Raw genomic sequence first — 24,018 nt, forward strand, 5'->3', positions numbered from 1 at the left:
GTGCCGGCGCCTGTCGATCTATAAATAAATTAACACGCACCGCCAAAGTGTCCGCTCCAAAAGGCTTACAGTCTCGCATTAGGCATTAGGGGGGCGCTTAAGCCAATTGTTGTGTAGTCGAATTCGGACCCGCAAGAGGAAGAATTGCAGGCAGACTCATCGGTGCTGCATTAATAATGACTTTCTATGCCAAACATCCTTTCCCGGTTTAATCCCGTTAAGCTGGCAGTTCGGGGAAAGTCGTATTGATAATTAATTACTCGATATCTTTATTGTGTTTTGGTCATCACAGCAGCCCTTTTATACCTGAATTCTTAAATAGAACCAATAGAACCGAAATGGTTCCGAAAAAGAAACTGAAAAAGAACCGAACCCTTCCAAAGTTTCGCTTCCAACATCAACTACCAGAAGAGAAGCGTTTATATCCCAAGTAAACGCAAAACGGATCCATTTCGCCTCCATTGGAAGCGAATTTTTTTGCCTCGGTCTCGTGTTCGCACTAACTGCTGGATGAATTTTTCCCTTGAAAGTCATTTAAAATTAATTTAAAATACAAACGCTCCAACTTGATCTTATTATTCAATCAGAAACAAGTTCCTTTTAAACCAAAATTATTTTAAATGTGTGACACATTTGATTTTTACTGGCAATTTCTCTTCCAATCAATGCTCTTTCATTTCCAGCGTTGTTGGCTTTTCAACAAGTGTAAGCAAAATCATTCGGACTATCCACTGGAATCTGGGAGATGCGGAGCAATCTGCATCACCTCATCGCCGGCAGGTTTCCGCTTTTCCTGCCGAGCGTCCTGAGACACTCACGATCAAGCATGTAGCAAAGTTATGCTATGTTTTTCAATGGAAAGACTTCGGTGGCGAGGCATTTCCACAATTATTGACGGTCATGCGTGATACACAGTTCATGAAACATTTATCAGTTAAAAATTAAAAATGTGCATAGTTTTTCCCTTCTAGAATTAGATGTTAGAAGCATAATTTCCAGTCTTGAAATCATCTTTGGGGATTGTTAATGTGTTTGGGGGATGGCAGACAATTTTTATCAAATTGCAAAAATTATTAAAAAATCTGCGTCGGAATAAAGTAAATTAGTTCCGAAGCTAAACTCTCGTTCCTGTGGGTTCTTTATATCCTCGAGTATTTTTTTCATGACATAAATCATATTATAATATTGTTTCATATTCAATGATTCCAACTTTTGAACCATTCCCGCAACCAGACAAAAGGATCTCACTACAAACATGATGTTTGTCTTTTCCAATGTGAAGATAAATTAGAAGCCATTATATATAAGTAGCAGATAATCAGGATCAAATCTTGAAAATGGTTCACAGTTCACAACCATAACCAGAACAAAATTACTGTTGAGCAAACGCGATTCAGTAAGCGACTTGCAAATACAGCAGACACGAGAGTCTGTTAAATTTATTCCGTATCCAACAGTTCCAAATCAATATATTGAGTACCAGAGCATTTCTACCTTTCTCGTGTTTTTATTTAACCTTTCAAGAAGAGTGACACGTACTTATATGCAAATAGACTAAAAACTAACATTCTGACACTAAAATTGCTGAGAGTTTTATGTGTTATTTCTGCCCCGCTGAGCGCACAACACTCGAGGGAAGGTAGGTCAACAATTTCCCACTAACTCTTTTACCGACATCAAGCACACATTCCGTTTTGTGTGCTGAAATAAAGTCGAAAACTTCGTTCAAACAGCCAAGGAAAATGGGGTCACAAAGTGCGGGCGTGACGAAGTTTTGAGATTTAAACGAGCCTCCGCCGCCATTTATTTCTCTTTCAAACCGACTCCGGTATCAAACGCGCATTAAAATTCAGGCGAGGGGGCGTGGAAATTAATTCAGCGGCGAAGTAAAAAGGAAACCGGCTAAAAAGAGCGAGTTAGAACCTTGCAGGCGCACCTTTTGGCCGTGAATTTTACGCGCAAACTTTCGAGCAGGCAATTTCGGCAATTTCAGCAGCACATGCTGTAATTAAGGAAAATACGCCGGTATATTCGTTAAGTAATTAGATGTGGTGTGGTGCTCGCGCCGGCTGCATGAAATAGGGGGCTTGCTTACGTTAAGTTGAGAGGGCTGGAGATGTTTATTGCGGCTTAACATTCGACCCGCCGTGTGTTGCAATGCAGAACATCTGGCGCACTACTTTGTTGGCGACGCCGGCAAAGGCGGCTCTCATTCACGAGAATAAAGAGCGCCGTCGAATAATTACAAGACGCCGCGCTGCATCCATATGTGAGTTCTAATGCACAGGCAAGAATCAAGCGAGTCGACAGTACAAACAGAGAGAGAGAGAGTGAGAGAGAGAGAGAGAGAGAGAGAGAGAGAGAGAGAGAGAGAGATCACGTCAAAGGAGGCTGCAGACTCTAATCTGACGTGCATATATCCCCACTTTGCAGCAGCGCTATAAAGACCTTAAATGAGGAAATCTCGCCTTTTGTGCAACAATGTTTGTAATTAAACATTAGAATCTCGCAAGTAAAAACTTTTTCTCTTTTTTGAGGCATGATAGTTTTGATTTAATTGCTCAGCAGCACTCTGCGATTCTAATTACATTAATATTATCCTATCTAAAGCCGCCATTAGTGAAATTGGGATTGAAACGGCTTTCCGCCTGAATACGCAAGCTAGTGTGGTTTCTAGCCACAAACTATTCCATTTGCGACACCCTCGGATATAAATATTTATACTTAATACGAACTAAAAATAAAAATAAAATAATCCTCTCTTTGAATAAATTATGTGTTAAATCTAGTCTCAAGCCAATTAACTTCTATTAACGTTACAAGCTTTAGCATGAGCTGATTGAACCAGATAACTATCTAAGTTTGAATTGTATAATCGAAATTACTCCTGCTAAAATGTTATTTTGTATTTGAACACAGTAATTAATTACAAAATGGTGTACTTCTTGTGTGAGCAAATTAATTTCGTGATGTGGAGAGCTCTCTACTCAAAATGTCAATTGAATTTCGGGTATCGATTGTTTTAACTGGTTGAGTGGGTGGTGGCATTCATCGAATTCCTAATTTTTCTCTCTCAAATTCTACACTTTTGCCATCAATCATCCTGATTAAATAACACGATGGTGTTAAGCCATGTGTGTATTATTTTATTTTATTCAAATCCATTCAAAATATATGTCTCTGATCAGATGAAAGTGCTAGTGGCAAAAAAATTGCGCAGCACTCAAATTTTCACTGTCAAGTTGATTGTTGCCCTTCCCTTGCAACAAGAAAATTTTAAGTTTGGTTGCTGAGCTATGTGCAATTTTCCGCTACCGTGACGAAACTTAAGCAGAATAATCTAGGGTTAAAATTATTCTGCTCTCTTGATTTTTTTAATTGTTTCAAACTGACATTTAAATAAATTACTATGTTCAATCCCATTTGGATTTTCATCTTCCTGTGTTTTTGAATCAGACAAACTATACATATAACGGAAAGAAACTTATGCCAAAATTTACCTTGTAGACACACACAAAAGTGGTCATTAAATTTAACCTATAAAGTTTAATACTAGCTTTAAAACGATTTTCCTTTTTTGTTCCAGTTAAGATCTAGTACACTTAACCTCATAAATATATTTGAGTTAACTACAGACAAAACATTCTTCTCTCTGCATTGCACTAATGAATGAGCAGTCGTTTGTTTCACGCTAGCTGTTAAGGCGACATTGATTCAGTTCACCCATTATCTGATGAAATTTCAATTTTCCCACATTTCTAGCACCTGCTCCCGGAGGCCAGCTGAGCTTTCGCACACGTCCCCGTGCGGCGAGGATAAAGTAGCCCGCCAGTGCATAATGCCGCACTGAAAGTGTCTGAGTGCGCGAGTTCCCTCACAAATGTGGGCCATTACTCGAGCTGCTGAACTACTTCCGACAGCGGTCCCGAGCGAAGGGTATGCACCCTGCTCGGCTCGCCGGATGAGCAGGTTGCATAACCTAGTTTGCCTCGCTAACAACGCGTCGAGCTCATTTTTCATCTTCAGAGTGGAAAATGAGTGAATGCGCATGGAGATTGATCTCTCGTCGCAGCTCGATTAGCGGCCACTTATTGAATGCAAACTCGGCTCGATCGTTTTAAGCAGGTCAGCAAAAAATTGGAATTAAGCAATCCTGAGGTGGTTGACACCACTCGTCGTCGTCTCCCCTGCTTTAACTTTTTGCAGCTGCTGAAATAAGGTCCTTGGATGATGGAGCACGACGCGATTACACGACGCAGTGGCACGACTTTGCATGCAGCAACAATAAATCATCGCAATAATCCAGCAACTTCTGTAGCACTTTTATTAATTTGTTACACGCCTTTTTCACGCGCGCGAGTCCGCCGACGACTCTTTTTGCACGTGCTCGCTGAAGCTCGTTAATTACATCAGCATCCCCCACCCCCTACCCCTCGCCCTGCTGCATGCGGCTGCCCGAGGCCTAAATATCTCACTCGCGTCCTTTCTTGCTCTCTGAATGGAAATCCAATTATGAGAACACACACCCGTGCGCCCCCCGCGCGCACAATACAATCTGCACCCAGAGAAACTCGATCCTTATCCTGGCAACCTTGGCATAAAACTGTTCTGCTTGCACACCTGCAAATTGGTAACAATCCGCTCCATACTAATTGAGCTTCACAACAAGGACAATTTAGCATATTTTTGTTCAAATGGCTAAAAAAAATTGCAATTTCGAAAGTAAAAACTCAAGACTGTTAAATGAAATAAACAGCCTGTTGTTGTGTGGATGACAATTTGCGCTCGAATTTGCTACAAAGGCTTTTTCCAGCGCAGTCTTTCATCCCTTTTGTCTACTAATGGTCTAAATGCGGAACTGTGATCACAGAGAGTTTTGTGTTGTTCCATTGCGCAGAATGCCTGAGGGCGGGCAAGAGACAATAAAAAACAGTAATCTCGCAACGCTTCGAGAGCTGTTGGTATTGATTCGAGGATAATTACTACGGCAAATGACGGTGGCTGGTTCCGCAATGCCGAGCTGAAACGCACAATTCGCACCTTCCAGTCATCAACTGAGCTCTTTGTTCAGGACAAATCAATAAGGCACGATTCGCGTTCTGCGCTTTTATTATTTTCAAAGAGTGCCAATCGCCAGTTGTCGCCTTTCTCTTTTCATTCCTTTTTACGATTACTTTATTTGCGTCACGCCATTTTTTCCGCGTGAAATAAGCTACATCTATTTTAGTGTGAAAGGAAACAAGATGATTTTTCTTGTTGGGCAAAGCTGTAAATATTTTTTTATACGTTTTCTCTAGATATCGCGTTATATTTTTCATCTTGCCTTATTTTTCTAGAGATCTAATATTAGATTGTACAAGCAGAAAGCTATAGCTTGCAAAATAATAACCCACATAAATATTTCCTACAATATTTCATGCAGCTCGATTATTCGTTCGAGATGGAATTTCCTGGACCATAATGTATTCCATAAATTAATTTGATAAGTGAACTTGGCCAGGTGCGAACTGTACTCGGGGCACGTCTGTGTCGCAGGAACTCATCAACACGAAAGGAGCTATAATAATTCCCCTCCGAAAGAGGCAAATTAGGCGCACAGTCCCTTGGTGCCTAGTGAGCACAGCACCAGCCACCCGTCTCCTAAAACCATAATTACAAATGCAAAATTATGAGATTAGATTAGTGCCAGCGGAAGAGAGGACCAAGCGCGCCAAATTCTCATCAAGTGGCGCCAGCATTTTATAGAATAATGCAATTTGCTCCAACGACGGCGGGCGCACCGAACAGCTACTTTATTTTTAATCGTGCGCGCTCGGCGGGAATGCCCCGCGGTTAAACATTCAAATGAGGTCAAACTGCATTCTGACCCATTTCCGCCGACGCCTCGTAAAATATGCAGTCAATCTGCACACCTTTCGAAAAAGTAAAATTCGCACCGCTCGCTGCACGGATGGGCCCGGCAGGGGTGGACCAGCGAGTGCCAAGAGGGTGCAAATTTTGTACATATGCGGGGGGATGCACCGCTGGCTGCTGGGCACGAGTGAGTGAAAGAGTGGTGCACTCCCGCCCGCACACGCCAAGTGAGCACCGAACGCGGTCAGATCGATACGGCGGGTGCGGAAGGCGTGGCCTCGCACCGAAATGCCACCCCACCACCGTTCACCGACCCTCTCCAAGCATGCAACCCCCGGCGCGCACACACACATAACCCCCGTCTATCTAAAATACACAAAAGGGAAATATCATTCCGGGATGATCGTCTCACAGGAAAACCCAGAGAAATTCGGCGTGGCGAGAGCAAACCGCCCTCCCTCCCGCGCCTACATGGACATGTTTGCACATTCAAATTATGTTGTTTCGCGCGTGGGTTAAGAGCGTTGGCGGGAAGTTCCGTGTGCAGGCTGTTTTCATTGAGCCGAGCGCGGTGAAAGTATAGTATTGTTTTTGTTATTAGCTCGGAGAAATGGGTCGCTCGCGTGCTCGTGTGCTGTCGCGCGAAGCCTACGATGGCGACTGAATTTAGAAATTAGCCAGGGGTTTACGCTGCTTTTAGGTGTGATGTAGCTAGTTTGACTTTATAGCTAGTTGTCCCATTATTGCGTCGTGGGTATCAGGGAGCGGGCATCACTACAAACTGGCCAAAAAGCAAAAACGGAAGGATGCTGTCCTCAATATAATGCGATTCCAGAGCATAATGAATTCGCCTCATTGAAATTCAACGCGCATTATGATCCAAGATAAATCTAGTCTTAATAAAATATGCACGCAACACGCGCAGTGCAGCACTTAAAAGTCGACCTTGGAGGCAATAACCATGCAAGAGATAATCCTTCTAATTTAACGGCAAGATAAATCTTCATTAGGCTTGCTGAGTAATGAATTAGCCCTGACGGAAGAGAAAAGAGAAACTTTGACCAGCAGCGGTGTCAACTCCCTCCGGACTTTCCAAAATGACCCAAATTTTTCGAGCTTTTCTATTTTGTCAAAGGGCCGAGAGAGGGGCTGACTGCGTTCCTGGTTAAACACACGGACGGCGTCCCTTTTCCTCATCACCCGTAATTTCGAGACAAACAAGCCGGCAGCTGCAGAAGCAGCAGCAGCAACGAGGAGCCAATTCATCCTGGCGCTGAGTGAGAGCGCACGAAAGAAAAGAAATCTCGCTGCAGGCTTTTTTGCTATAATGAGAACTAGAGCATAATGCAAAGCACACGCCGGCCTCGAGAGTTACTTTCTCTCCTCGCTTTCACTTTTTCTCGCGAATTGACAGCAGCAGCAGCACCCCTCTCGTCACCCTTGTCGTCGTTGTCGGCGGCGGAGCGCACAGTGTATGTAGGCGGGTTTCAATTAAAAATGAATTTGCAGGTCACATCCACAGCTCTTCTTTGCTGCCGTGTGTTCATTCATTTCATTCATTTTGCAGGGCCAGTGCCATTCATGTCAAACGTCTGTCGATCGATAATGAGTGCGCGGACGGAGCAGCCCTCGTTTGTGGGCTTGATTATTTTTCCGTGGGCCGCAACCATAAATCAGAAGCGGCAAAAATGCGTGACGCACGATGAGTCTTTTGCCCCGTTGTTACAAGTTATATTATGTTATCACACACCACTGTGTTGTTGTTGTTGTTGTTACACCGCATGCACGATTAGGAGAGAGTAAACTTATTACAGTCGCGTCAGGACAGAACAGCAATCAATGAAGCGAAAAACACTGCACGTGGCTGACAATGTGATTAAGCAGATAGATGTTAATCAAATGGAGAAACGCAAAATTTTGGCATGAATTCTGTAAGAAAAAAATTATTCTTTAAAATGTAATGTAATGAATGATCAAAAACGGAGCTTGTATTTCTTGCTCACCAATTCGATGTAAATGATTTAAAAATTATTGACGTTGTCACTCGCATGCAAAAATCATTGTACAGCCAAGCGGGGTTCGACTAGGTCTGTCTTGAAATATAAACTCATGATGTTAATAAAATATTAAGAACTTTCCTGAAGTGAAAACGATTGTTTTTGCAAAAGACATTGTCCCGACTAGCAGTATTATTTTAAAAAGGGTCTTTATTTTAATATGTAGCAGTAGAATGATCTTGAATCACTCCGCAGCATAAGTGACCAATGTATAGTAGATACAGAGAAGGAAAAGAAGGAATTAGGTCATAGATACAATATATCACTGCAGTAAAGCGCGTCCCGCTCGAACTCAACAGCACGTGCATTATTACAAATGGCGGTGCATCAAATAATGTCCCTCATTCTGATGATTACGTGCAATTAACATTCCCTGGATGCGAATAAATTTCAATTTAAGCGTGCTGGCGATCGTTAAAATAACTCGGCGTACGCCGACCACTCGAGGAAGAGTAAATAAATTGTTGAAATAAATCCGCTCGGAAGCAGTTAAGAGTCCGTTTCGAAGAGCACCATAAAGAACTCCCTGCTCCCGGGAACTAATGCCTTCGTTGTGAAATGTGCTCAAAGAAGAACAATTTTCCTGCCAATATCATCAACAACCCGGCGCCCTTAATTGGCCTCTCAACTGCTGGAAAATCGACAAATAGGCGTGCAGGGCGAAGCGCCACCACCGCCACCGCCGAGCACGCTGGTCCAAATTCTCGCTGGATTTTCGCCGATTTTTATTTATCCGCTGCTCGGCGACGGAGGCGGTGAAAAAAATGCCAATACGCGCGCAACCCAGTTCCTCGCGTGTAAATACATGCCGACAGACTGACATAAGAGAATGACGCGCTGGCATACGAAATCAACCAAATGAAAATTGTCAACGCGCAGGGAAGGCCCTTGTTCTGGCCGGATATCCAATATCAAAACGTCAAACTGGTTTTTTTTTTAAATTTTCATACCAACATGCCAGAATCTCTAAGGAATTATCATTTGAATAAAAAGCAATGTTTGGTTTTGGTTCCCATTTATCACGAAAATTTGAAATTGCAAATCGTTAGCGTAAATAACAAAACATAACAATGACGCCGTGAGTACAAATTTTTACATCTATTTTTTAATGACTGTTTTTAGAAAATAAATTTTTAAAATAACTTTTAATGAATAGCGTCAATGCAGGATTTCTTTACGAATATCATGATTAACGACTTTATTTATAACAGAAAATTGGTAGAAATAATCACACACTGAATGTAAAATCAGGGCAGAAATGCTTTAGCTGTCTAAAGAGTAAACGGAATTTGTCTTACTAGATTTTTCGTGGTATAATAGAAGCTGAGATTCACTCTTTGAAATAGCTTCAAATAATGGATGGAATTTTGGGCTTGTGAGTTTTGTAACAGGAGAGTGATATCGCTGGTAAAATACCTACTGAAGGCTCCTGCAGGTTTGAATCAGCCAATGTACAGTAGAAAAACGTGTGACGTTAAATTTTCCTTGCATTTGATTCATCTACCTTCCTAATGTTCCGAGCAGAGTTGAGCCATTTCGTAAATTATTCTTTTTCGAAGTTAATTGTTTAAAAATTACTTAAGTATTGAGGTATGCTCTAATGATAAAGATAATTCACCTGCACCACATACACGACATTTTTAACGTCAATCTATTTTAATTGCTCTCTGTGTTTATTCATAGCAATTTTAACTGAATTTAATGACCGTCTCAACCTTCGGTTTTAGACAATTGCCCAATTTTTAAACCATCTTTTAGTATTTATATTTCAAGATAAAAAAATACATACTTGCGATAAAGTTTAGTTAAAAAGCTATATGAAGAAAACATTTTTCTCCATAAAACTGTCTTTTTCGGAGTGAAAGTGGCTGAAAAAAGCAGTGACTGCGCTGTTTCATTAAAATAAATGAGGTGAACTCTCTGGAAAAGTAGGAAAATTGTTGAAACGCTTCTAATGTCACTGATAAGCGCGTCCCGCTGCTCAATGCGGAGTGAAATTATCCGTCCGCGGCAGTGACGTGACCGTCGAAGGTGCCGTCGTTCGTTAGGAAGGCTTATCCGTCGCGCGCATTAGCCATGCTTTGTAAGTCCATGTGTCGAGCGAGCCGCAAACGCCCGTGAATCCCGTCAAGTGCACAAAATTTGGGGGCCTAAATCTTTAATAAGCCCTTTAACACGGACGTACCCTGCCATTATTGGGCCTCGAATCTGCGGCTGCTCGAATGAGCCCCCGAAGAGGCACTCGAGAACAGAACGACCGGTGGACCATCGAACAGCGACTGAAATGAGGCGCACGAGACATTCGGCACAGATTCCGAGCGGCCTTTGATGTTCCGAGCCGGCCGGATTGCTTTGTTGCTGCTCCGGGCTCTGGAGAAAATGAACTTGGGCTTCGCTCGAGGAACCCTTTCACAGAACTAATTCAAGGAATGGACCTCGCAAAAGTCGGAGGGAATCGTTAGCGCTGCTCGATGCTCATTTCCAAAAGGGTGGCTTCTTTTGGAAAGGATTGCAAAAAGGCACAGTGTTTCCTTTTTCTTTTTGGCACTATATTCTTGAAAAGAGTTTCTTGAGAAAGATCAGACTTGATGGATCCGACAATGTCTTGAATTTTTATTTGCATTGATTAAACAGTATGTTAGGCAGATGAAACCCACGTTATTCCAAATAATTTCAGGTCTAGTTAGATGGGAATTATAAAACGTTCTAATTTTTTCTATGTCAATTATTCAAAGGCAATTTCAGAACAGATTCACGAAAATCACTAAAATCTCGTAATTTGTCGCATGTATATTTCTTTTGCATCGCGTGTTTATAAAACAGAAAGTTTTTTATTTTTTATTTGTCTTTTGAGGAGACTTTATTCATTTGCAGTTAATGGACTTTTTATGCCCTTGTTCACTTATAGTCTAATGCAATCGAAATTTGAGAGAAAAAACTGCCATATTTTTAACTTAACTGTACTGTTAGTAAAATAAAATGCAAGACATGGTAAAGCAATTTTACACGATACCAATGGCTAGGTTTCACCTAAAAAAATTATCTAAAATATATTTGTCATTTTTTAAAAATAAATTCCCAGCCCTATATGTAAAGAACTACCAAACTACGGCTTTCTAGAAAGTGACGCACAAGATGAACGCTTCAGAATCGCACAAACACAAACACGAACCGACGGAAAATCTCTCTTGACTGATATTGAAAAAGTTTGCCAACCCGTTCATAGTGATTCGCTCAGCACAAATCTGCGCAAAACAAATAAGTAAATATAAGAGTTATTATTTTCGCAGGTGGCTGACAGGTTCGCATGCGGCGAACGTGTCAAAGTTTAAAATAAAGACATGCCAGATGTGTGTGTTGTTGCCATTGGTGTAGTAATAATTTAATGCTTTCATTTTTATTATACGGTCACGCCAGTTTTGTACTCTCCAAGCAGTGCCGCCGCTCTTGTATGCGCGTATAGCGTAGGAACAACATTATGACAAATAATGTGTATAATCCGCTCGTGCTGCGTGGGCACGCTATGTGGATTAAGGAAATGCCACCGTGAAACTTTTGAAAACATGGATAAACTAGAAACTTTGGCATTTGCACCGAGTGGAGTACACGTTTTAATGCGAAAATAAATTGTGCTGGAAGCTCATCGAAATTCGGATCGGCTTAAAACCTGTTTGGCAGCACGATTTCAGTCTCCTTCTATCTCACGAGTTTAAAATCGACTCGCGCTCATCAAGTGATCAAACATTGGCACAGGTTCGTTGCTGTTTGTTTTGTGTGTTTTTGCCGCGCATAATTAGCAGACGGGCGCGAATCACGGCAAGAACACATACACACACACACTGCATCGCGGCCAAATTAATTAAGCGGCGGGGCCAATTTGCGTCATCCAACTTTTTCATTTCCATACTTGATGTGGCTGGCCGTGTCACGGCCTTTGGACAACAGTTAATGGCGCGCCGCTTTAATCACAGGGGAGAAATGAAAAATCAAGGCGGAACTAACTTTTCACGCTGCTCTCTGCAAAATGCCGCCGCGCGTTTTATTACACACCCGAGTGAGGCGGCCTTTTCGCGAATCACTCCCTATTCTAGCAAGTTTATATTGCGTTCTTTCTGCCCCTAAAAAAAATCATATATCCGCTGGAGATTATGAGTTCATTTAGCCAAGCATCACTAAACATGATCATTTCCTCAGCTTCTTGTTGCGTCAACAGAGAAACGAATTGAACTGTATTTTATGCATCGTGATCTATCTTTAATTGTAGCATTCCAGAAAAGAGGATTAAAGATCGTGGTGCGTTTTTGTAGTTTGGATTTCAGCGGAGATAAGTTGAACTCTAACAATTTTCAACTTCTCCATCCCTTGAGGGATTTTTTCAACAAAATGTTCAACAGCAAAAATGGAAAAAATATCAAAATGCTGTTTGATATAAATACATATTATATATGAATAATATTTTGAATTTTAAAATTGCATTCATATTTTCAATCTTTGTAACTCTGGTAACTCAATACTGAAGAATCCTAACGAGGCCTTTTTTCATTTTGAATTGAAGTACCGGACATTTTCCTTGAGGCTTGAACTATTTTCGGTATCTTCCCAAAGCCCTATTTCTTATGAGATAATAGTTTAATGTTGCTAAGCAGTAAAATTAAAACTAAACTTTGTAGCTTTTAGCAATAAATAATTATGTTTGTATTTTCTATATAATATTTAAGAAAAAAATAATCAATAAATACTATTTATAATAATTTATAAATATTTAAAAGTGTTTTTTGTATTTTAATTAATAGCTTTTAGCCTTTTTATGATGTATGTTGAAATTGTTAAAATACTTTTTTCAAATAAATTATGTCTGTCCCACGTTTTCATATATACCGTATTCATATTACTTCTCACTCTCTAAACCCTAAACCCTGTTTACCATTTATTAATAATAGGATGGTAATATATCTGTAGTGGTTGCGGAGCCGAGCTCCCACTCCTTTTTCATTTTTAGTCTAGGGTATTGTTATTCATGATTGTTAGAAATTCGTTAATGCAACAGAGAGAGAGATTTTTAATTTAAATTAGTTTTCGCCGGACACACGAGCCAACAAGTCGCATATCTTAAGTGTTCCGAGCGTTTAATTGTGAAGGACCCGGCTCAATCGGGTAAATTCTTTTCTAATTTTAAATTGTTCTTCAAGACAAATCTCTTTAAATTGTCAATTCTAAGTCGTGTATCAATTTTGTTTAAAGGTCCTTGTAAACTGTTAGACTAAGTCGCCAAGTGACTGACGTTTATAAACAGAAGAATTCGTTGAAAATCCCGCAAGGTTTAATTTCCACCTCCTACCCCCCAAAGTGGTGACCCACGACGAAAATTGACACGAACACGCGCAGCCAGAGTGATATGATGTCGTTTGAGGTGACTGATTTTGGATTCCCTGGCGGGGTCAACGATAATCTGAACAATCAAGAAGACGGTGAAGTGCTGAGATTAAAAAACGACAATGCAGCTTTGCAGCAAAGAATCGCCATGATGGAACAGCAGTTGCTGAATTTGAATTCGCAACAACGTGGTTCGCAACAGTCGACAGAAATTTCATTGAATGAGTCGATGCAACCATTGTTGATTGATATTGGAAATAATGCTGCTCAGTCAACTATGATTCAGCCTTCTCATTGTTTCAAAATGAACTACAAGCCACCAACATTCATTCCGAGCAATCCTGAGATCTTCTTCGCTCTTTTGGAAAACCAATTTAAAGAGTATGGTAACCTCTCGGATTTGACAAAATTCAATATGTTGGTGAGCGCGCTGGAGCCGCACGTTCTTCAAGGCCTGGAGAGTATTCTTATGAATCCACCGCTTCAAGATGCGTACAAAACTCTGAAAGTTCAAATCCTGAAGAATTTCTCCCCTACTGTTGGACAAACCGTTCAGCAGTTTTTGAAGGGTGAAAGTATTCGAGCTAAGGAATTGCCAACTGCATTTCTGGCTCGATTGAGGAGCATGTGCTCTAAACTTAACCTACCGAACGTGTCGGATGCATTGCTCAAGGGCATTTTCTTGAAGGGTTTGCCCTCTGATACCCAAAGCAAAATCTACCATCTAGAAAACCTTGATGAAGCTGCTACCATGCTGGACAGCGCCCGTGAATGGTCTTTGATGGGCAATGAGTTGTCGGTTCATGCGATTGCGAAGACCGCTCCAGTCGAGAAGGAATCGGACATAACGAACGTGCTCAAGGAACTGCAGAAGAGCAACGCGCTGATAATGGAGGAGCTGATAGAGCTTAGAAGATCAAGGAATCGGTCTCCCACACCCCGTGGTACAGATCGAGAAAGAAGACGATCATCTTCGAGGTCGCGCCAGCACAAAAATGGTGTCTGCTGGTATCATTACAGATTTGGCGACAGGGCTTTTCAATGCAACTCCCCGTGCTTGCTGGAGAATCATCCCTTGGCCACCCCTCCTGAGATTGAGTCGACAAACGCCAAGGGCAAGCAGTAATTGCGGCCGCTGTTTGCCCACCTTCATCAGGTCGCCTATTCATCCCTGACAAGACTTCAGAACAGGTTTACCTAATTGACACCGGGTCCGATGTTAGCGTTTTCCCGTCATCCTATTTGCGCGGTACTAAATTAATTCCATCAACAATTTCTCTCTCTGCGGCAAACGATACGCCGATTAGAACATTCGGATTCGTTGAAAAAACTGTCAGTTTGGGACTAAAAAGGGATTTCAGATGGTCATTTCTCGTTGCCGAGATTTCAGATCCCATCATTGGGGCTGATTTTTTTAACACACTTTGACCTGTTAGTAGATTTGAAGCAGAAAAAACTGATCGATAAATTGACCAATGTGGCTACCAGCAGTTTTAGCAGTCTGATTAATTCTAACACACCCAGTGTGCGGGTGATTGAACAAAACCACTCGTATTTCCATTTGATACAAAAATTCCCAGATCTCTTTTCTGCTGACAACAAACGGCGTCACATCAAACACAATTTTGTGCACGAGATTGAGACAGTTCCAAATTTGGTAGTGAAAAATAGATTTCGGCGATTAGATCCAGTCAAGCAAGCTTTTGCACACAAAGAGTTCCTTAGGATGTTAGAAAGTGGGGAAGCGCGCCGATCGTCGTCTAGTATGTCATCTGCATTGCACATGGTGCCTAAAAAGAACTCGGGTCAATGGAGATGTTGCGGAGATTATCGAGCACTGAATGCGGGAACAGTCCCAAATAACTACCCAATGCGTTCCATCCAGGATTTTACCCATAATTTGGCGGGATGTAAAATATTTTCTGCTCTAGATTTGCCCCAAGCGTATCACTTTATCCCAGTGCATCCAGATCATATTTACAAGACCGCTATTACCACGCCTTTTGGACTCTTTGAATTTCCTTTCATGCCTTTTGGCCTCAAAAATGCTTCTCAGTCATTTCAATCATTCATTGATTCGCTGATTGGAGACTTGGATTTTGTCTACGTGTATATAGATGATATTCTCATTGCATCCAAAAATGAAGAAGATCATCTATTGCACGTGGAAACTGTCCTTAAAAAGCTTGACGAAGCAGGTTTGAGGTTAAATGTGCAGAAATGCAAATTTGGCATGCAGGAGATTGATTTTCTCGGCGTTCATATTTCAGCTGACGGCATCTCCGCAAAGAAGGAAAGAGTGCAAGCTATAGTTGATTTCCCGATTCCAAAGACGGTGGGAGAATTGCGTTCATACTTGGGCACGATTAATTTTTACCATCGTTTCTTGCCTCACATTGCCGAGATTTTAGCACCTCTGACAGCACTTCTTTCAGGACCAAAACAGTCTAAAAAAGACAAACTAAAATGGACAAATGAACACCAGAAAGCTTTTGAAAAAAGCAAAGAGTTGCTTGTTTCGTCCACTTTGCTTGCTCATCCGTTACCAGGTGCAAAATTGTCGCTCGTTACTGATGCGTCAAATTTAGCAATTGGTGGCGTACTGCAGCAGCAAGTGGAGGAAGACTGGCAGCCCTTGGCATTTTTCAGTAGAAAATTGTCAAAAACCGAGCAAAAGTACTCCACTTACGATCGCGAATTGTTAGCGATCAATGACGCGGTTAAAAAATTCAGGCATCATCTCGAGGGCCGAAATTTCACTATTCTGACTGACCATCTACCGTTGACTTTTGCTTTCACCAAAAATAGACAAGACTGCACCCCGCGACAATGCAATCATTTGGAGCGTATAAGCCAGTATTCTACCGACATTCAATTTATCCGGGGAAATTGCAATATTGTCGCGGACACAATGTCGAGACTAGCAGCGATCACAGCTAGATTCCCACTTCTGGAATTGGCGCAAGCTCAAGTAAGTGACGCAGAACTTGCTCTTGCACGCAAGGGGAAGTCTGCATTACAACTTCTTGATTACCCTCTGCCAAATTCAGATTTGAGAGTTTGGTGTGATTGCACCAATGGAAAAATTAGACCATTCGTCACTTCACAATTTAGGAAACAGGCGTTTGATTTGGTGCACGGACTAAGCCATCCTGGTATTAAAACCACTGTGAGAATGATAACTCAAAAATTTGTGTGGCCAGGAATGAAGAAAGACTGTACAGAGTGGTCAAAAGCGTGTCTTGCTTGCCAAACGTCAAAGATCCACGTGCACAATCGCACACCATTACAAAGTTTTTCCCTGCCTGAACACAGATTCTCATCTTTGCATGTGGACTTGGTCACTTTGCCATATTCAGATGGTTTTAAATATCTCTTGACAGTCATTGACAGGTACACCCGGTGGCCTGAGGCAATTCCGTTAACCGACATTACTGCCGAGACCGTTTCTCGAGCATTTTATGAAAATTGGATTTGCCGTTTCGGTTGTCCTCTGACTGTGGTATGTGACCAAGGTAGACAATTCATTTCTGATCTGTTTGAAAAACTGGCCGAACAGATGGGATTTAAACTAGATTTCACAACTGCTTATCATCCACAGTGTAATGGCATGGTGGAGCGCTTGCATCGCACGCTTAAAGCAGCGCTCATGTGCCACAAAGGGCAATGGACAGCCGCCTTGTCAACCGTTTTGCTAGTATTGCGAACTGTGTTAAAGGAGGATTTGAGGTGCAGCACAGCAGAGTTGTTATACGGCGAACAATTAAAATTGCCGGGTGAATTTTTCGTTAAATCCGAGAATGAAATGCCGCAACATGAGTTGTTAATTAAATTGCGCGCGATCATTGAGAAATTACGTCCGACTCCTGCTTCACACCATTCAAATCACCTCAAAACATTTGTTCATCCTGATATGGCTACTGCTTCACACTGTTTTGTGCGTACTGATGCGGTCAGAAAATCATTGCAGCCTCCATACACTGGTCCTTTCCCGATAGTAGAAAGAGGACCCAAGTTTTTCAAGTTAGAAATCAAAGGCCAGCACAAAAATGTCAGTGTAGACCGTCTGAAACCAGCTTTTATTTTAGCCACAGAGTCTGTCTCTACAATAGAAGTAGTTAAAAGCAAAGTGGTGGAAGAGCAGACCGATCAAACTGAAACTGTCGAGAAAACTGCAAAGTCGTGCAGAAAAGTAAGATTTGCAATTTGAGTTTAGTTATTGTCTCTTAAAACTTCCAGTTTACTCCCCCCGGACTAAATGTAGTGGTTGCGGAGCCGAGCTCCCACTCCTTTTTCATTTTTAGTCTAGGGTATTGTTATTCATGATTGTTAGAAATTCGTTAATGCAACAGAGAGAGAGAGATTTTTAATTTAAATTAGTTTTCGCCGGACACACGAGCCAACAAGTCGCATATCTTAAGTGTTCCGAGCGTTTAATTGTGAAGGACCCGGCTCAATCGGGTAAATTCTTTTCTAATTTTAAATTGTTCTTCAAGACAAATCTCTTTAAATTGTCAATTCTAAGTCGTGTATCAATTTTGTTTAAAGGTCCTTGTAAACTGTTAGACTAAGTCGCCAAGTGACTGACGTTTATAAACAGAAGAATTCGTTGAAAATCCCGCAAGGTTTAATTTCCACCTCCTACTCCCCAAATATCTAATAAATTGGAGATATATCCACAACCTTGAATTCAATAATTGAGTCGGCGTCAGCAGTCCTGAACGAATTTAAGCAAGAAGAAAGTAAAGCAATTTTTTCAATGCTCTCATTTAAGATTCAATTAACTGTGGGCGCACCTTTTGCACAGACAACTGGCCAGTCTGCACGAGTGTGCCTTTTAGCGCGGACCTGTACATTCGGCGCCAGTCTATTTCAATGAAAAAGAAGAGCCATAAAAAGTGCACGGCCGCAGCTTTTGGTGTGCGGCTAGCGCAAGGACAAGCAGATAAATTCGTCGGTGCGAATAGAAAGTGGGAGCCCTTACGGTCTGCGGCACATACACAGCTAGACCAGCCTCCTGAAACAACAAATTCTGACTCACGTGTGCGCGTATGTGTTGCCTGCTCGTATAATTTCTGGCGAGGAGCTGCGTAAACGCTTTTGTTGCTCCGATGCGCTACTGCTCTCCACCTGCTCTAATCAAGTTTAATTAAAGCCGCTCCGCTACACCCGCCCCGAAAATAAAAAGCCAAGCGCGATGCGGGAAAAAATTTGGCCGGCGGTTTTTGCGGCCTGCATGAAATTCGAGCTGATGAGGCTGCTTTAATTAATCTTCATCGCTGTGCTTCGATTAAAGCGCCGCTCCAGGGGATTCAGAATGGCTAAGAGCTTTCGGCCACACCGGCCTCGCAAAACATATAAAACACCCGAGCACCGCTCATATTTTTTTCAATGCATTAAACATGGCGACAGGCTCCAAATTGACTCTTGACTCCTGCAGCCAGCGATCAATAGAATATTTAATCACCTCTTTAACAACATTGCTGCGCAAAATTATATGGAGAGTTGGGCTCTTGAATCCTGCGTCATTGATTGAATAGGCTCTGCACAATGCAGCTTCATGCTGCTACAATCCTTTCGCTTCCACTGTTCACGTTCATATTGTATAATGCACGTACATAATTTACGTTCACGTAACGCAACGGTGTATTTTTTCCTCCGAGTTCCATTCAAAGGGGGGTTTGCTCTTTTTGCGCTGTCAGAAGGGTTGATGACGACAAAACAGTGCGTGTTGCATAATCGCTCTCGTCGTTTGAACGGACATAATAAAATATTACACAACACGCCTGCTGCCTACCCTCTCCGAGCAGAAACAAACAAGCCGAATCTGACCTGCTTCAACAAATAAATTTCCCTCGGCTCACTGAGCGCGGCACATCCTGCGTGCCGCGCCGATGCCGACCGCAATATTGCCGACCTTTTTGTGTCCAACCCATTTGAAAGGCCTTTTTGTGCGTGTCCAGGACGTGTGAGTGCGCGCCACATTTCCGAAATATATTTCACGTGATGCTTTCTGGCCGATAGCGGTCTCGCTGCTGTCCTGCCATAAATTCATACTGATTTTACCGCGCTGCTTTGTGCAATGCAAAAGGATTTGCCTCGCATCCACATACAGCCCAGCAGCGCACGATCCGCTGCTGGATAAAGTAATCTGTTTTTGATGGCCAAATTACGCCACGCATTTTTGCGAATGCTGATATGCTCATCTGCCGCTTTTTGTTTCGGATTTGCATTTCACGTCCGCTGGATTTACAGCACGCTTGTCGATGCTTGCTCAGCTCCGTTAACCCCACTCTTTTTTTGCAAATACGTGCGCCACTTTTTACAATCGTGCACCACTTCACAGCTACTCTTTTCCTTTTTAGAACCGTTGATAAACCTGATTTCATTTATTTACTTGTATAATTCAATTATAGATCAACTCTGACCAGATGGACCCAATTGCAGAATGTCTTTTTGTATTGAATATATTAGAGCTATTTTAAGTAATTTCCAGGGATTCACCAAAGCAAATAATCACCAATACGAAGAGTTATAACGTTGTATTAGTTATTAATTAATATTAGTTAATTGGCTTAAGATTGGATTTGACACGTGTGAGGAAATTGAGAGTATCTCCCCCCGTTAAACTTTGAGGATTTTTTTACAAAAAGAATTCCTCAACACACGTTATAGAATTACCGCAAAACGTAAAGAAGGATCAAGGGAGTTCGATTAATCTATTCTATGATTATTCATTTTGGGAGCCAGGTAATAATCGACTGCGTGATTCAAAATTACCACAGGAGTTTACTTTAAATTTATAATTTGAAAGATTTACTCCTTTGCGGCAAATCCAATCATTGCATCACAATACTATCTCATGCAAATAATATACCCTGATAAGAAGAAGCCTACTTGGCAAAGGGAAACGATGTTCTCGCACAATTTGGAAGAAAAATCAGTTTCAAACACTCTCTCTTTTTGATAAACATAAATTGCATAACACTCTTCTCTGTACGATTTGACCAAGGATGGGCGGCTAAAAATGGAAAATATTTTAAGAGGGAAATGCTCTTGCACTTTCTCGTACTGGACAGCTAGCCAACTGTTTCTTTTTTCTCAACAGAAAGAGTAAGTAAGCCATTTTTAGAACCACACTCATCAAGCAATTCATGGTGCAGCTATCTTCAAAAAAAGAATAGCTCTTTTTCGAGGTCATCCGCAGTGGTCGTCCTTTTCGACAACAATTGCCATAAGCCACTCACAACGTAGTTGGAGTAGAATTCATCTGCTCTTCATGCCAGAGAGGATTTGACAGGTCTGAATAATATTCCCACAACGCGGTAGCACACGCACAGAACTACGAGGGAAATTTTGCATCTTGGGCTCAAACACAGCGGTCATTTCAGTCAGTTCACTGTTGTTTGCAGCGACGCCTCAGACTAAGTTCGCTCGCAAGCTGAATGGGAAGCAATCCGGCGGTGTTAGGGGAGAAGAAAGAAGAGCAAAAAAGCAGGCCCGGCCGCTGGTTGGCGGAGCGTTTAATTTTCCCAGGCCAGACAAAACACACATGGAAGGTGCGGGTGATTAAGGATCATCCTAGCCGGCAACCGCACGGTCCCGTCGGTCAACAACACGGCGGTCCAGATTTGTGACGCTGCGGCTTTCACGCACTTGCAAACCGCTATTACTCTTTCTGCACGCGCTAAATTGCCTCGCAGCCGATTTATTTCATTCGTATCGCCGTCGCAGATAACGCTAAATGAGAAGGTGTCACGCCGAAAGGAGTCACTTTGAGTGATTAATTTTGGTGCACGCAGCAAAGTAATGCTACTTACTTATCTGTCTACCCAGCCAGTGGGGCTGAATTTCATAACTCCCAATACGTGAATTACGAGAACGGATTGCTAGCAATTGATTAGTAAATGCCAATTAGTGAAAATGAATTGTGTGGTACAAAAGAACATTAATAGTCAAATGAAATTTTTGTAAAAATCTCATGCAGATCGCATTTGGGTCGTGCATTGCTTTTTCACTATAGACATGATTCCCACTTGCTGAATCGAGCGAGTACCGTGAATTTGGATTAGGCGGGCGCAGCGCAGTTGCTTGTTTGTTTGTCCGGCAAAGTGGACCGATTTGTTTTCGTAAATAGCCGCCGCCTGGACGACCGCACTCAGATCATGCACGAGGCGTGAAGGGTGTGTGGCTTGCGTGTGTGTAGTTTGTGCATATGGGCCGGGGTGTTTTTTGTGTTTGTGAGTGTGAGAGAGAGAAAGAGCGGGTGTGATTCGAGACATTAGGAGGATCGGCTTACCCTGGTGCTCTTGCCGCTCTTGGCCACCGAAATGCTGCAACTCGGGGTGGCGCACTGTGGAAAAATACGACGCCGCTCAGATTATGTTAATTCGTCGCTGCTGAGAGCATTAAGTGAGCTTAATCTCTCTATGTGCTTGACGTGAAAGAAGGGGTGGTTGTTTAGGCGCTGGCGGGTGGAGAAGTAAGAGTGAGAGAGCAGGGCGAACGAAACAGCAAAATGCTTTTAGCTTTTCTCTGGGTGATAAATGAAGAGCAAAATTGAAATAAACCGTTCCAGCAGGAGATAAGGAGTCGCGAGAGAAGATTAAAAATGCTGTTTGCAGGGTGTAGATTTGTTCACACACACAGCAGCAGACAAAAGCATGCAAATCGCCGAGAGGCGCAAACACAAACGTGGATATATATTAGAATGAATGGGAACAAAAGAGATCGATGTGCGTTTGCACGTTTTCTACTTTTCGTGCGCGAGCCAGAGCAAATCGTGATTTACTGTTTAATTACTTCAAAAGCGATCAATCGGTGGAAAGGTTCTTGACAGAAAGAGAGAGAGAATGAGGTAAGAGAGAGCCAGTTTGGTCGAGCAGGGAAATGGTCATCGAGCCGACTCTTGGAAAAACTCCGGCAGAGATTTAATTTATGTATGGCTTTCACCCAAAGTGGGGTGTCAGCGCTTTGGAAATAGTCCAAGGGGCTTGTGACTGAGGGAATAGCCCTTGGTGCGGTCAACCGGCCCTGTGCTTTCGATATCCACAGGTTAAATGAGAATGCGGGGTGAGCTCAGCGAAAATACATTTTGTCTAGAAACGACTTCCCTAATTGATTCAAACCCAGAAGAAAATTAACAAAGCTGTCCTTCGTTGACCCGGATTGACTCATGCAAAACTTTCATCATTCCTCTTTTGGCTTGGTCCAATTTGTAAAATGAGTTGTAAACCCTCTATACAAATCTATTTAGCCTACCAGCGAGATATATAACAATTATTTCAAAGGGAAAGGCTCTGAATTGAAGTCTTCGTATAATCCGCTTACACTTCAAAACAACGATTCGTCGCAACAAGTTCCTCTTGCCGCAAAAAAGCAGGAATAGCTGTGCACACTTTCGAAATTCCCTCTTTGTGCGAGGCGCAGTGTAAGCATCCTCCAAAATATAATTAAAAGCCGTGTTTGTTGTATCCGATTCAAAAGATAAAAAAAATCGAGACTGGCTGCCAGTCTGCCGTTTTTGCACAATTTTTTGTGTGCCATGCTCGCCCAGCAATCCAGACACAAAAGAAGGAGAAAGACCCCTCCTAGTGAAAAGGTTGAAAACGCTTATCAACCGCGCGCCGTGTACAGTACGCGGCTGAAGGGTGGCTCAAGCAGAGGTGGTCGTAAGTGGTCAGGTAAACAAAATAAGGCCGCTCGCTGCTGCACTGCTCTGCCGGGCTGGCTCGCTTCTGAGAAGCTCCCTGCTATCTCTGTGCAGCGGAGCAGTCGCATTCAGCCGGCTGAATGCGTTTATTTGTTCTGCCGTGGTGCCATCAGCAGATTAGAATCTGCGATCCATAAACCTGGTATTGCCAGAGGCATCGAAAAGGCAGCAGCGCCTTTTAATTCAAGGAAGGCACCCGAGGCTCCATTAATTATGCCCCAGTGTGTACATATATAATAGTTTTCGGCTGCTCGGGTGACAAAGGCCGTTGTCCTTGATCTTTGAGGCGCGTAAATGCCAGGGTCGGACCCGAAAGTGGACTCAGAGCGTGTATGTGTGTGTGTGTGTGTGTGTGTTTGTGGCTCGGCGGCGTGTGTGCCCCCGCAAGAGTTGTGCATTGCCCTAGAAATAAAATCGATAAAGACAGCAGGGAAAAGGCTTCTTCTTCGTCTTCACCAGCACGGCGGTGTGTTATTCTCTCTAGTAAACTCTGTGTATTATGGGAGGTGGTGTGGTGAGACAACTGTATGCATTTTTCGCTCGCAGCAGCTATAAAAATGGATTTCGCTCGGATTGCTGCCCAGCCTTGTGCACTATTGCCTTCATTTATTTTTCATACCGGTCTTTCAATGCTCGTTTTTAAATAAATTGGAAACCGGATACAGACCTGGCCTAGTTCCCTCTTTCTTTCTTCATCCCTGGGTTGGTACAAATTGAGTAGCACAAGGATATTAGTCTTGTGCGGTCGCTCCTCAATTTTTTTGCAAACAATAACTTTGACTTTTATATAATTTTCTGCTATTGCTAGGAAAATGCTATGCTTGAAATTGATCAAGTATAAGGTAATAAGATTTGACTATGGTAAATACAATAGAAGAACGGCGTTTTCAAATTTACCAGCTCATAGTAAAAAACAACTCGAAACTTAACTCGTTGTAATACAAATGATAAAAATTATAAATAATAATTTCTGATTCCGTTAGTCTTCGTATACACAGTTTGTCCGTTATGTGCGTAAATTAG

At 42.2% G+C, this 24,018-nt stretch overlaps 1 protein-coding gene across 4 annotated transcripts in view; it reads right to left on the bottom strand.

Moving 5' to 3' along the window:
• Positions 1 to 24,018, bottom strand: part of Nrx-1 (Neurexin 1) — a 78,982-nt gene that overhangs the window by 52,248 nt on the left and 2,716 nt on the right. For 3 of the 4 annotated variants that reach the window (XM_065476893.1, XM_065476892.1, XM_065476895.1), the window contains exon 2: positions 21,583 to 21,636. The exons of the other annotated variant lie outside the window; for it this stretch is intronic. In XM_065476893.1, the coding sequence (XP_065332965.1) occupies positions 21,583 to 21,636 (54 nt within the window). The remainder of the gene's footprint in view (positions 1 to 21,582; positions 21,637 to 24,018) is intronic. 4 annotated transcript variants of the gene reach the window in all.

This window comes from Cloeon dipterum, chromosome 1 (assembly GCF_949628265.1).
Source record: "Cloeon dipterum chromosome 1, ieCloDipt1.1, whole genome shotgun sequence".
Taxonomy (NCBI): domain Eukaryota; kingdom Metazoa; phylum Arthropoda; class Insecta; order Ephemeroptera; family Baetidae; genus Cloeon; species Cloeon dipterum.